This window comes from Rhinolophus ferrumequinum, chromosome 10, assembly GCF_004115265.2.
Source record: "Rhinolophus ferrumequinum isolate MPI-CBG mRhiFer1 chromosome 10, mRhiFer1_v1.p, whole genome shotgun sequence".
In the NCBI taxonomy this organism is placed as follows: domain Eukaryota; kingdom Metazoa; phylum Chordata; class Mammalia; order Chiroptera; family Rhinolophidae; genus Rhinolophus; species Rhinolophus ferrumequinum.
In genome coordinates this window covers 4,649,737-4,662,519 of record NC_046293.1, presented here as the reverse complement: position 1 = coordinate 4,662,519, position 12,783 = coordinate 4,649,737, and the positions used below count along the sequence as shown (strand labels likewise).

Below are 12,783 nucleotides of genomic sequence, written 5' to 3'. Positions count from 1 at the left end.
CCGACCTGGTAGGTGGCACTCCGTGGTCACCCCCCCCCAGCTGTCCCCTCGAGCCCTTGCTCCATTTACCCACAGTCACTTTCTTGGTTTGCATCTACCTCTTCTCCTCTGGGGGTTCCTTCTGACCTTGGACGACATTTACATGCTGGGGCAGGGTCACCAGCACCTTCCTCGTGGCCACGCCCAGTGGCTCCTCTCAGTTGCTTGACAGTGTTTGGCCATTCCCACTTTAATAACTAGGTGTTTTGTTTTTTAAAGATTAAAGTAATACAGGGGGTGCCAAAGAGATGTATCCAAGCGGACACTTTGGTCAACGTTGCTCAAGCAGTAGTTCTCCGTAATCAGAAGTGTCTGGACGCTGATGGTAACCACTTTGAGCACCTCTGGTAATTGCAGAAGTCAAACGTGACTTGTATCCATCTTTTGTTTTGGTATATATTGAGTATTACAATTTTAATACAGTTTTCCTTTCTTAAAGTGTATATACATTTTTTTGGCACTCTCTCTATATAAGAATAGTTTGAAAAACAGTACAAAGCAATCTAATGGTGTAGAGGGTATGGAACGAAATGTAGGTGATCCCCTCAATGCCACGCCCAGGCCCGCCCTCCAGAGGTCACCATGGCTGGGGGGTTTTCCAGCCATGTGCATCCTTCCAGCCATGTGGTGTACGTGTCTACACGTTTCAGAGTGGACATCATTAATTCTCATGATCTTTTCACATCACCACGCACCAGCGGCATGGTATCTCCGTGTGTGGGCTTCGCATCACTAATTGGGAAGTTTGCAATCGATGAACATATAAGTTAACTGAGTGTTTTGTTCTGATGAACAGTGCCGCAGTAAAACTTTCTGTGTATGTGTGTCAGTGTGTCTGCAGGAGCCATCCCTGTGAGTGGAATTTCTGGGAAGGGTATGTGCTCTACAGTCTGAGCATACGCGGCCATACTGCCTTCCAGAGCTCACACCTGTCCACACCCCGACCAGCAGTACGTGACAGGGTCTGATTTTCAACATTGAGTGTTATCACACTGGCCAAAAGGAAACCCAAACACTCAAAAAAACCCACACACTTAAAAAAATAAATGAATAAAAATTCTTGTCAACCTGTGAGGTGAAAAATACTCTCTCACTGTTTTAACTTGCACTTTTTAATTATGAATGAGATGAAGCACCTTTTCTGTATCTCTTGGTCATTCATATTTCTCTTTTGTGAATTTCCTGTTAGTGTCCTCTGTTCTCCATTGGATTGATGGGCTTTTGTTAATTTATAAGAGCTCCTTGCATATTAAAAAAAATGACAACTGTCACTGAGGTCGAATATATTTTCTTGCGTTGTGGTCTTTGGGATTTTTCACATCCTCCCTCTTTCTTGACCTTCCCCCTCCCTTGGTTCCCATGAACCCCACTCTCTCCCGGGATGCTTCCCAGCTCTCATCACATTGCTTTTAGGCCTCATTGTCAGCTGCTTTTTCCTGTGACCACCGTTAAGTGTTGCTTTTCCCCGAGGGCCAGTCTCCTGGGTGGTCTCATCCACACTCCTGGTTTCAGCTGCAGCTTCCGTATTGAGGGCTTCCCAGCCTCTGGTTGAGCTTTATCCCTGAATGTGCAACTGCCCACCGAGCACTTCCGCGTGGAGTTGCCACAAACATTTCCAACTCTACGTGGCTGAAAACTGAACTCAGCTCATCGTCTCTTCCCACACACCCCCTGCCTGTCCTAGCGTCTCTATCTCTGACTCCTCGAATGGCACCAAGAAATGCTAAGCCCAGACCTGAAAGTTTTCACAGCCCCCTCTCTCCTCTCATGTCCTCTATCCAATCAGTGACCGTCCTGGGCTCCCGCCTATGAAATGTGCCTAGAGCCTGTCCTCCCCTCCAGCTCCGGGACCTGTGCTCCACCAGCCTCCTTCCCTGCTCCCAGGTCTGCTTCTCCCCTGTGTCTCGCTGTCTCCAGGTGTCTCCTTCCTCTTTGTTCATCTACACGTATTCCATCCTGTGTTTCCCTTGCTGAGAACTCTACTCCCCTTTTTCCTGCAGGATGAAGTCTCAGCTTTGCTTTTTATACAACGTCCTTTCCCAGTCTACCTTTCCGACCCTACCTTCTGCTTGCACTTTTTCCTCCAGCAGGAAGGACTCTTGGCAGCAGAGACATTGTCAACAACTGCCGTTGACATTGAAAAGGGAAATAAAGCAGAACAGTGGTTAGAAAATTCAGACAACTTAAAAAGGCACACGTGCGCGCACACACGGATGGCTCCTTTGACCAGACAGAACCGTTATTAACTAGGTCATGGTTGCCATTCCCGTCCTGTAAAACCCACCAGGTTGTGTGCATTTTAATTCTTTTTGTTTGTTTATACAAAAGGGGTTATACTGTGCAGTCTGCTTTCTGCCCTGGGCTTGGTTCTGCACTTCTGAACAGGATTTTTTTTCTCCCTGAAGTGCTTTGTCCCTTCTTTCATATGCCCGGTCTTCGTGGCCCTCTCTTCTCACTGACCAGCGAGCGCCAGGTGGTAAACTGCCAGCCTGGCCGCACAGCAACTGTCCATGCTTCTGTATCTCTGAGGAACACATCCTCTCTTTCTGTCTCCTAGGTAATGCGGAAATCTCACGAAGCCCGTGAAAAACTGCTTCGGCTGGGAATATTTAGACAAGTGGATGTTTTGATCGATACATGTCAAGGTACACGATGTGGTGTAGTGTCCCTGCGATGTCCCAATCCATGCGTCCGCCAGGGTCACAAAAGCCATTTGTGTGGCCAGGCGTAGGTAGCCCTGGAGGTTTCTCAAGCAGACAGGGCTTGGTTGTTAGCGGTGCCAGGGGCGTAACGGGATTTGTGTGTCAGGCTGAGCAGGGCTGGGTAAGGGGCCAGGGGTCTGAGAAGCAGCCTGGAAGAGGCGGGCATTATTCGGGGTTGCTCAGCAGGTGTCCGAATAGGCTCTTGCAGACTCCATCCCATTGTTTGCTTTGGGAAGAGAAGGGCACCAGGAATCAGAATTCAGGTTTTGTTTGTGTTTATTCGCTTGTTTGCTGTGGGACACCATCCGGGGCTGGTGGTGTAGCTCTGTCCTTGAGGTCACCTGGGCTGGTGTGATTTTCCCATGGTGTTTTGTCATTTCATCACCCCTAGCGTCACGTGGTTCCTGTGGTGTCTGAATACCATTCCAGCGCCCACATTTCTCATTCCAGCTTCAGGAAGGAGGGAAAGTGGGTGAAGGGCACACCCCTCCCTTTAAGCACCTGTCCCAGGTGTCACACGTAGCGTTCCCCTCCATCCCACTGGCCAGGACTCACTCACCTGGCCACACCTAGTGCAGGAGAGGTTGGGAAATAAAGTCTGATTTCCACCCAGCTAAGACTTACAGATTCACTTTGGATTAGAGCAGTGGTTCTCCAAGTGTGGTCTCTGCCCACCAGCACGGCTCCCACCTGGGAACTTGGTAGAAATGCACGTTCACCCGAAGCAGAAACTGGGGTGGGGCCAGCAATCCGTGGATATGTAACAAGGCCCCAGGTGACCGCTGGACTAAATGTGGAGAAGAGACGGAGACAGCTGGCTGTTTCTACTCCATCGTTTGTGGTCGTGATGGTCGTACCGGTGCTGCGCTCTGCATAAGGGCTTGTGTCCTGATCCTGCTGAATCGTCACAAAATCCTGGTCAAGCCCCACTATTATTGTTTAAGAAAGAATCATTTTCTGCTAAGAACACAAGCTAGGAGAGGCTTAATAACTTGCCCCAGGTCAAACGAGTGACACGTGGCCTTGCCAGCACTCTGGAGTACTTTTCATGGCGGCACGTCTTGTCGGTGGCATTTAGCGCTCCTGTCTGTTGTAAATGTGGCGTGTGCGTGGGAAGCTGGTCCACCTCGGGCAGCCTTCTCCACCCTGGAATTACTGGGGACCTTTGGAAAATGGTTTGGGGCAGTCTGACCATTCTGTACGATTCCCTAGTGGTGGGGACCCGACCGTATCCACTTGTCAAACCCTAGAACGTGCAGCACCAAGAGTGAAGCCTGCTGCAAACCGCACTTGAGTTAATGGCAGCGTCTCACTGTCGGTTCCTCAGTTGGAATAAACGTTACACCACGCTAGTGCAGGTTGTTAGTAAGGGGGGAATGTGTGTGAGGAGGTAGGAAGGGGTACCTGGGGACTGTACTTTGTGCTCAGTTTTTCTATAAATCTAAAGCCGCTCTAAACAATAAGGTCTATTAATTTAAATAAAATAAATAAATAAATAAAATGGTGCTGAGACTGCACCCTGACCAGTGGAGTCAGTATCTGGAAGCTTGACAGCTCTTTACCATCCAGGGGCAGGATGAGCTCCTTCCTTCCTGTGAGACGCCCCCAGAGCCCTGGGTAGGTCACGGGGCAGCTGCATGCAGTTCAGACACTAATCCCGCAGGCACCGCACCCCTTGCTTGAGGGGGGACAAAAATAATCCCCTCTTACCCGTGGATCGCACGTGTTGCTTCTCTTTCGGGGCTACTAGAATCCCTCTTGTCACACACATTCCACATGTTCGTGTCCGAGGCTTTTCAGGGCCCTCCCTCACAGGAGAACAAATGCCGTCAGTAAATAATGTGTGCCCAAGTGACTGGTGCTGCCAGACGTACCTCCCTGTGGCAAAATGTCACTGTTTCTTAATATCTTCTACCGCAGAAGCCAGACACGGGTTTTTTGGTGCAGAGGTGTATTGTGATTTTGTGTAGCAGTTCTGGAACTTTCAAATAGAGGGTGCGATTTCGAAATAAACTAAGCCTTCAGACAGCTTGTCTTTTTCAACAGTAGGACCTGACATCCGACTCCCTCTCCTGGCTGGCTTACCCTTGAATGTTTTTCACTCACGCAGGTGATGACGCGCTTCCTAACGGGCTGGATGTTACCTTTGAAGTAACTGAGCTGAGGCGACTGACGGGCAGTTACAACACCATGGTCGGGAACAACGAGGGCAGCATGGTACGACTTGGCCCTCGCCTGCCGCGCAGGGCCACGTCCAGCTGTGAGCTTTTAAAACGCGACTGTGTCCCAGAAAGGGATGGGAGCCTCAAAACCCTGGCACACACCTTCATCTTCCTTTGTAGGATAAGCCGTGGCTTCTCATTCGCCGTCCTGGGGTCGATCAAACTGTTTTGGATTGTTAGAAAACAGTATTAACATCAGTAGTGAATTAGGACTGATTTGGGCAATGCTTATATTTAGTTTCTTGTTCAATGTCCCCCAAAATTCCCAACGCACAGAATTGATTTCCCTGAGCCTCACAGTCAGGTGACCAAGTTTCGCCAATCTCTCGAATGAGTCAGGTGTGTGCGGAGGGCGTGTGCCTCAGCGAAGGCATGTTCTAAGAAGTAAAAGCCACGATCCCTGCCAGATGTGCAGTCCACGTTTTGCCCTGTTTTTATTCGGGCCCCTTAGCTAGCATGGTTTTTCTTTCAAGTTGCCATTCCTTCCATTTAAACCCCCACTATTTTTCTTCTCCTCCTAGGTACTTGGAATCAAACTCCCTAATCTGCTAGGTCGTGCAGAAAAAGTGACATTTCAGTTTTCCTATGGAACAAAAGAAACTTCCTATGGCCTCTCCTTCTTCAAACCACAGCCTGGAAACTTCGAAAGAAAGTAGGAAGCCAAACAGATCATTGGCCTGGTTTAGTTAAGATAGGTGGCTTGTTTGGGAAAAGAAACCGCACAGAATCAGCAGACACTTCTGCGGTGTTACCTGCTCTAGATTTCCTCATCAGCTGAACCCCAGGACTGTTTTTAAATCTGTTGATTTAAATGTGTGGAAGTTATAGCTCCTGTTTCAGCTTTTACAGCTCTGTCCCGTTGTCTCCTAGTTTCTCCGTAAACTTATATAAAGTTACCGGACAGTTCCCTTGGAGCTCACTTCGGGAGACGGACAGAGGCGTGTCAGCTGAGTACAGTGTAAGTGGCATTTCCCTCTTCCCTTTGCGCACTCGAGGGAAAACAAAGCACCTGTGTAATGGATTCCCAAAGACAGAGGGGGCTGGGCAAGGCACTTGGAGTGGTGGGCGCGGTGGCCGGGGCCACTGTCAGTTCTTTGCCCTTCTGTCAGGCCTCCAGGCCGAGTGCCCACTGCCAGGGCCAGAGTGGCCAGTGGCCACGGTGGCTGCTTGTCGGACTTGGCCAGATTTCTCCTGTGCTCCCGACTTCCTGTGACCCCGTCTGTTTGTCTTTCTTCGTGTGCTGAGATTGACAGCTTCTGATAGGCAGCAGAGGCACTTCAGGTTAATGACAGCTTTCGTCACTGGGTTACACTCACGTTCACTGCTAGCGGGATCTGGCTGAATGCCACAAATGGAATTCCTGTCATTCGGCGGTGTGTGGCTTCACGTAGGTCCCTATTCTTCTCCTCCTGGTCTAGGCTTCAGTTAATGAAAGTACTTCCCCGCTGTGGTCCTCAGACCAGCAGCCTTGGTCAGAAGTACAAATTCATGGGCCCGGCCTGCACTGCTGAAGCAGCATCTCTGGGAATGGGGCCAGGAAACGCTTTTCACCCCACCCCACTGCCACCCCCACCCCTGGTCCATTCTGGTCTGAGAACCGCGCTGAAGCCATGTAGTCACTGCCCGGGCTCGACGTGGCACCTGTGGGTGCTTGATACACACTGGCCACTCCTGCTGCTCATCCCTGCAGACCAAGGTCAGGAAACTGAGCGCTGTCAGGTAGCCCAGGTGGACAGACCTCAGGCCGTGGACAGGAGCACCTGCCCTTCACGTTCCACTCTCCACGGGGCGCCTTTCCTGGTCTGAAGGGAGTAGCTCTCAGACACCTGCCCTTGCTGAGGATGCAGAAGGGGGCACCGCGGCAGACCCTGCTCGCCCCAGCCCCATCCTCCAGCCGGTTTCCCCCATCTTTCTCCCATCTGGCCCCTGCCTCATCCTCCTGACCGTGAATCCAGGGGTGGGAGATGAGTGTCCTCTGAGCCACTGTGTTTCTCGCCTGAAGAGCTGCCTTGTAAAGAAGGTGGAAATGGCATAGGTGAGCTCTGCACCTTCTGCAGGTGTCTGGGAAAGTGCTGTACCTCAGGCGGCCCGACTGCAGAAGTGGCAGGTGAACAAGGCTCCCCGCTGTCACCTGCTCCCCCAGCGCCTGGCTCAGTGCCTTGTGGGGGCTCGATAAGTAAGCGCATTGAGGTGGGTGCCCCCAAGTTCTCACCCTGAATCCGGGTGGGCGTCCAGGTCTGAGCAGGCCTGAGGGCTCCAGAGGGTGTGCAGCGTGGGGCTCACGCTGGGAGTGTCAAGTGACCTGGCGTCCTCGTGAGAGCGGCACCGTCACTGTCCTTCCCGAGGCCACCAGATGAGATCGTTGACTGTTCAGAGACGACGTGGGCATTTCTCTGAGACAGAGATCTAGTTCGGGCTGTCCCGGCTTTGGGGAAAGAGGGCCAAGCCAAGAGGCAGGTCCCACACGCGTGGGCCCCAGAGTTCCCTGGGCTCAGGCCTGCGGCCGCAGGGAGGGTGCTCGTCACTCACGTGAGACTTTGTCTCCTTGTTCTCCTTGCGGGGGCTGAGGTGGGTCATCCAGGTCACCAGGCCTGGCTTCAGGTAAGAGGTTGGCAGGACCCCGTGGGGTGTGTGTCAGACGGTCCTAGGCATGGAAGGGAAACCTGGCAGTTACCAAGTCGCTTGCAGCTTTCAGACAAGTGACCCTGTCTCGTCACCCGGATACAGTCCTGCCATTTGGGGCAGAGTTTCCTTTGATCACAGCTTTCTCCCCTTCTCCCTCCCACCCTTGTTCCTGTTCTTTCCTTCCCTTCTTCTCTTTCACCCTCCTGTCCATCATTTTTCAAAAAGTGTTTAGGGATGTCATTAGTTAATAATTTAACGATGCCACGTGCCGAGGCCTGATTTGGGACAACTTCCCATCACCCAGCACTGGAAGGTTTAGCATTCCCCGTGTGTACTTGCAGTTCCCCATATGGAAGACCAGCCACACGCTCAAGTGGGAAGGTGTGTGGCGGGAGCTGGGCTGCCTCGCCAGGACAGCGTCTTTTGCCGTCCGCCAAGAAAGTGGCCACTCACTGAAATCATCTCTTTCGGTAAGGACTTCTGCTCAAGTGAGCGTTTAGATGTCGTGCTGCGGCCGAGCTGTACGTGGGGAAACAGTCCCGGCTGACAGTGGGACGGGTGGAAAAGTGATGCAGGACTCAGGCTTAAACGGCGCCCCCTGGTCACTTGGTGAATCTGGACAATGAGGGACATGAGCGCATGTTATTTTTCTCTAACATGAGTGATCACGGGACAAGGTGTGCCTGAGAGCTGACCGTGCCATTTGAGTGGAAAGCTGGCTGCGCTGACTTTGGCCAGGGCGTGGGGCTGCTTGAGGGAACAAACCCAGCGCCCGTCGTAACCTCCCGCCTCACGAGTGAGGGTTGTTTGGTTCCAGCCTCTCGGTTCCTCCGCTGACACACGGGAAGGACGATACTCCCTTCCTCACAGGGTTTCCCTAAAGGTGAACTGATGTCCGGTTGGGAAGTGCTGGGCGCAGGCCCGGCGCCCAGGCTGCTCAGTGAGTGCTAGCCGTCGCTCGCTCTGTGGACCTGTCGCAAGTGAACCCCCGATGCACGTCTCTTGCAGCATGCCATGGTCATCGACTCCCGGAACTCCTCCATCTTGCCCAGAAGAGGCGCTTTGCTGAAAGTTAACCAGGTACCTTCCTCCCCTCGACCTCTGCGCGCAGTGACCCTGGGGGCAGGGAGTCGTGCAGAGTAGTCACTTTCAGTACTGAGCGTTTTCCTTTAACTGTAAAAATCTTTCCAGAACGGCCTGCAAGGGTGTCAGTCCACCCTCGGGGGTCCTGCCCAGAATTGCTCTCTGTAGCTGAGTCTTCTGCCTCCACAGAGCACGCCTGGCTCTCGTCCTGGGCCCACATTCACGTGCTCCTGGCGCTCTGTGGAGGCAGAAGGCTCTGGCCGCCTTGGCTGTGTCACTGAAATGGCCGGGAGGAAAGTTGTGATTTGGTGAGAGTGACTTCCCAATAGGGACACCACAGGGCAGGCCCCGGCCGGGGAGGTCAGGCGAGAGGGCGGCCAGCTGCGTGCGGCCTGGCGCACAGGTTGCCTGATCGTCAGTTTCAGAGGAGCCGCCAGAACTCAGATTTTTATATGAAATGTGCCAAATTGTAAAAGATTGGCTTTTTTTGTTTTTTTTGTGTTTTTTTTTTGTCCGAGCACTGATTAAGCCAGACAAGCCATATCATCCATTGCAGGCTCTACAATACAACGTTCATGTGGCCAGTGGCTTTCTCTCTCAGGGCTCACACACTCTGTAGTCACCCACTGTGTTTCATGATTCTGTGGCTCTCAGTCCCCTTGGACCATCTAGAACAAGTAAGACACAGCTTCTAGTAGACTGAAGTGGGCTGTTCCCTTTCTACAAACACAAAACCGCCAAATTAAATGGTGATTGCAGTGGTGTCGTTCAGTAACCTGTGTAGTGAGTCTGCTCCATTCTGACCTGTGGATTCTTCCCACAGGAGCTGGCAGGCTACACTGGAGGTGACGTGAGCTTCATAAAAGAAGATTTTGAGCTGCAGTTGAATAAACAACTCCTGTTCGATTCCGTGAGTATCTAGCCAGATGGTCGTCACCTATATTTTTATCCCTCGTTTTGCAATCTCCATCCTGAGCTCCAAGCATCGGAAACACTGAGGTGGGAGCCCAGGACATGAACGCCCAACACTGAGGTGTTTGATCTTTCAAACTTTGCCAGAACTGAAGGCTCTCTGGGGTGCGGTGGTTATTGTTCTCTTATTTGAAAGGAATCTATCAGTCATTTTACACGGGACCATCCGAGCACCCCTTCCCTGGGTCTTTCAAGGAGCTGTGACTGAGGCCAGAGGAAAGCCGCCTCCTCTCTCTCTTCTCAGGTCATGTCTGTAGAAATTTGGAGCTTTCACCTTAGTTGGCTGGGTCTGCAGGGCTCTGGGCGCTTCCAAGAATTTTTCCACATTTTTCTTCCAGTTCGGTTTAGTTTCTGCTGACTCACTCAAGAGTGAGGAGTAAGTGACCGGATTCTAACCGAGGCAGAGGAGACCCTGGCTTATGTCTAGTTTCCCAGCGACCAGGTACTGGGGACAGCTCTCCGCCCCACCGCGGCTGCCTGAGCCCTTAGCTTCCTTCAGACTTGGAGGCGAGGGCTGCATTTTAATGAAACAGCACGTGCACCTATATCTAGACAGTTGATTCTGAGGTCATTTGTCACCGCTCCCGCTCATTCCCAGACGCTGCACTTTGTGGCTCCTGCTTTTCCCTCCACTGCTCTTCCCAAGGCCCCTGTCGTCCAGTTCTGTGCGTGAGCTCCTTCGGTCCCCGCGCACCCCCGAAGGCCATGACACTGTCCTCAGGCCCCATAGTGATCCCTGTGCTTCCAGCCTCAGCCCCCCGCCTCGGGGCCTTTCACAGCTTGCTGCACTTCCGCCTTGTGACTGTCTCCCCAGATTCTCATGGAGGCCTCCTGAGCTCCCTGCAGGAGCTCGCCCACTCTGTGGCTGCCATCTCTGTGCTGGGGTCCCCCAGAGCGTGCCTGGCTCTCTGGGGCCCCAGATTCAGGTGCTTCTGGACTTCCGACTCTGTTCCTTACGGACACTTCAAATTCAACATGTCCAAACTCTGCCCTCCTGGAATCTGTGACCCGCCTGACGTGCACGGCTGCTCTCCCAGCTGCCCTTGACCTTCCTGCTGGCTGCTCTGAGTCCTCACCCTCAAAGCCCCCAGCAGCAGGCCCTGTCTCTTCTTCCCCTGCACCGTCACTCGTCTCCCTGCTACTCTTTCTCACCGTGGCAGTGATGTCACTTTCTGGTGAGCCTGCCCACCCTTCCCCTTCCCCTTCCCCCGTGTCCACGCTGCGGGCATATTAGAGTCTCTGAAATGCAGACCTTACAACATGCTCCTGCGTCAGGTGTGTGCTCCTGGCACGGCGCTCGCGGCCTTGATCCCATCTCTGCCCTCTCGCCCTGGGCTTCAGCTCTGCCAAACTGCTGCTTGCTTCCCAAAAGGGCTGGGCTCCCGCTTACTTCCAGGCACTTGTCTTTCGTCCTCCGCCTTTTCTCAGCGGTTCACTTGGCCTCCTGCTGCCTGGCTTTAAGACCTTAGCGCAGGTGTGTCTCCTGCAGACCTTCTCTGACCTCCCAGACCCAGGTGGGCTCCTCCACGTGCCTATAGTTCTGTGCTTGTCTCCAGGTGTCGCCCATCGTCCACCCGCCCAGCCACTCATCACGTGTACACCAGCTACTAGGCACTACCTGGACACTAAACGTACTTCAGTAAATAAAAGGCAATTCGTGCTCTCTCGCTGTCTGGTGAAGGGAAACGCTTAGCAGATACATGGGTACAGCATGTAGCAGGTGGAAGTGTTAATGAAGAACAATGAAACAGGAAAGGGATAGGAAGTGGCCCGAAGCAGGTGCTGTCTATTTGAGATAGATAACCAGGGAAGGCGACGGATGAGGCAGCCTCTGCCACAGCCCAGAGCAAAGCGAGAGAGCCAGCCTGTTCCAGGACCACCCGGGCTGCTGTGATCCGGCAGAATGAGGAGGAGGGAGAGCAGTGAGGGCAGAGGCTGGGCCAGCCGTTAGAGGGCCTTGGGGGGCAGCCCTGGGAAGCCCTGAGCAGAGCCCGATGGGGTGTGGCACCTGTTTGAGAAGGTCGTTCTAGGGGCCGTGGGAGAGCAGGTGGAGGGGCAGCGGGGGCCTGGCCGGGAGTGCTGGGAGCTGTAGACCAGCAGTGGGCGGTGATCACGCGTGTGGGGGGTGCAGCATGTAGGCAGAGCTGATGCCGCAGGCGTGAGGGTGGCTGTGAGCGGCAGGTGTGAGTGACGCAGGTGTTTGCGCCTCCGCGTCCGGAGAACCGAGGTTCCCTTTACAGGGTTGGAAAGCAGGGGGCGCCAGGGCCCGATGCAGGTGTTGAGCTGGCGGTGAGGTGGAGAGTCGAGCTGAGGGGAGAGGTCAGGCTGCATTGCAGGAGGGTGAGTTATCCGCGTGTTTGCCCCAAAATCAGACGCACCCTGAAAATAAGCCCCAGGTGAGATCGTCAGCCAGACGGACGCATTTAGTACGTTATGACGATGTTCCAGAAGGAGACGACATGACTGTATTTGAATAAATGCAGATTGTTGTACATGAAAAAATAAGGCATCCCCTGAAAATACGCCCTAATGCGTCTTTTGGAGCAAAAATTAATGTTAAGACCCGGTTTTATTTTCGGGGAAACACTGTATAAACCCCGGTCTTATTTTTGGGGAAACCCAGTAAGCACCGGGCAGGTGGTGCTCCAGCGTGAACAGAAGTCCCAGGGCCGAGACCCAGGACACGCTGACATCGAGAAGTCGGGAAGGGCATAAGTAGCAGAGGACACTGGGGAGCCGCGGTCGGTGAGGGGGCCACAGAGGCGGGCGGGTGGTGGAGGGCGGGGAGCACAGGGACTGGATCAGACGGCGCCCCGTCACCCGACCGTGGGAACCGGCCTTTGGATTCTCGCGTGATGGTCACGGCAAACCTGGGCGGGCAGAGCACTGAGGAGACAGGGCGGTCTCGGGCGTGTGAAGAGTGGCTCCGTGCAGTGGGGTCCCAGGCTGTCTCCTGGGGGAGGAAAAGGGATTCGTGGGAAACTGGTGACTATTTAAAACAAAAAGCTTATTTAAACCCGAGAGAGCGGGAGGGGACGACTGAGGACAGAACTGATGCGAGCTCCTCTGGGGACCGGGGCAAGAGGGCAGCGTGGGGCGAGGGTTGGTTTTCCCTGGGGATTGAGCCTCTTACAGCCCGG

At 53.4% G+C, this 12,783-nt stretch overlaps 1 protein-coding gene across 2 annotated transcripts in view; it reads left to right on the top strand.

The window, feature by feature from the left end:
* Nucleotides 1-12,783, top strand: part of SAMM50 (SAMM50 sorting and assembly machinery component) — a 31,552-nt gene that overhangs the window by 5,974 nt on the left and 12,795 nt on the right. For both annotated transcript variants that reach the window (XM_033117438.1, XM_033117437.1), the window contains exons 4-10: nucleotides 2,597-2,684; nucleotides 4,852-4,958; nucleotides 5,485-5,615; nucleotides 5,834-5,921; nucleotides 7,930-8,058; nucleotides 8,597-8,668; nucleotides 9,495-9,581. In XM_033117438.1, coding sequence (XP_032973329.1) covers nucleotides 2,597-2,684; nucleotides 4,852-4,958; nucleotides 5,485-5,615; nucleotides 5,834-5,921; nucleotides 7,930-8,058; nucleotides 8,597-8,668; nucleotides 9,495-9,581 — 702 coding nt within the window. The remainder of the gene's footprint in view (nucleotides 1-2,596; nucleotides 2,685-4,851; nucleotides 4,959-5,484; nucleotides 5,616-5,833; nucleotides 5,922-7,929; nucleotides 8,059-8,596; nucleotides 8,669-9,494; nucleotides 9,582-12,783) is intronic.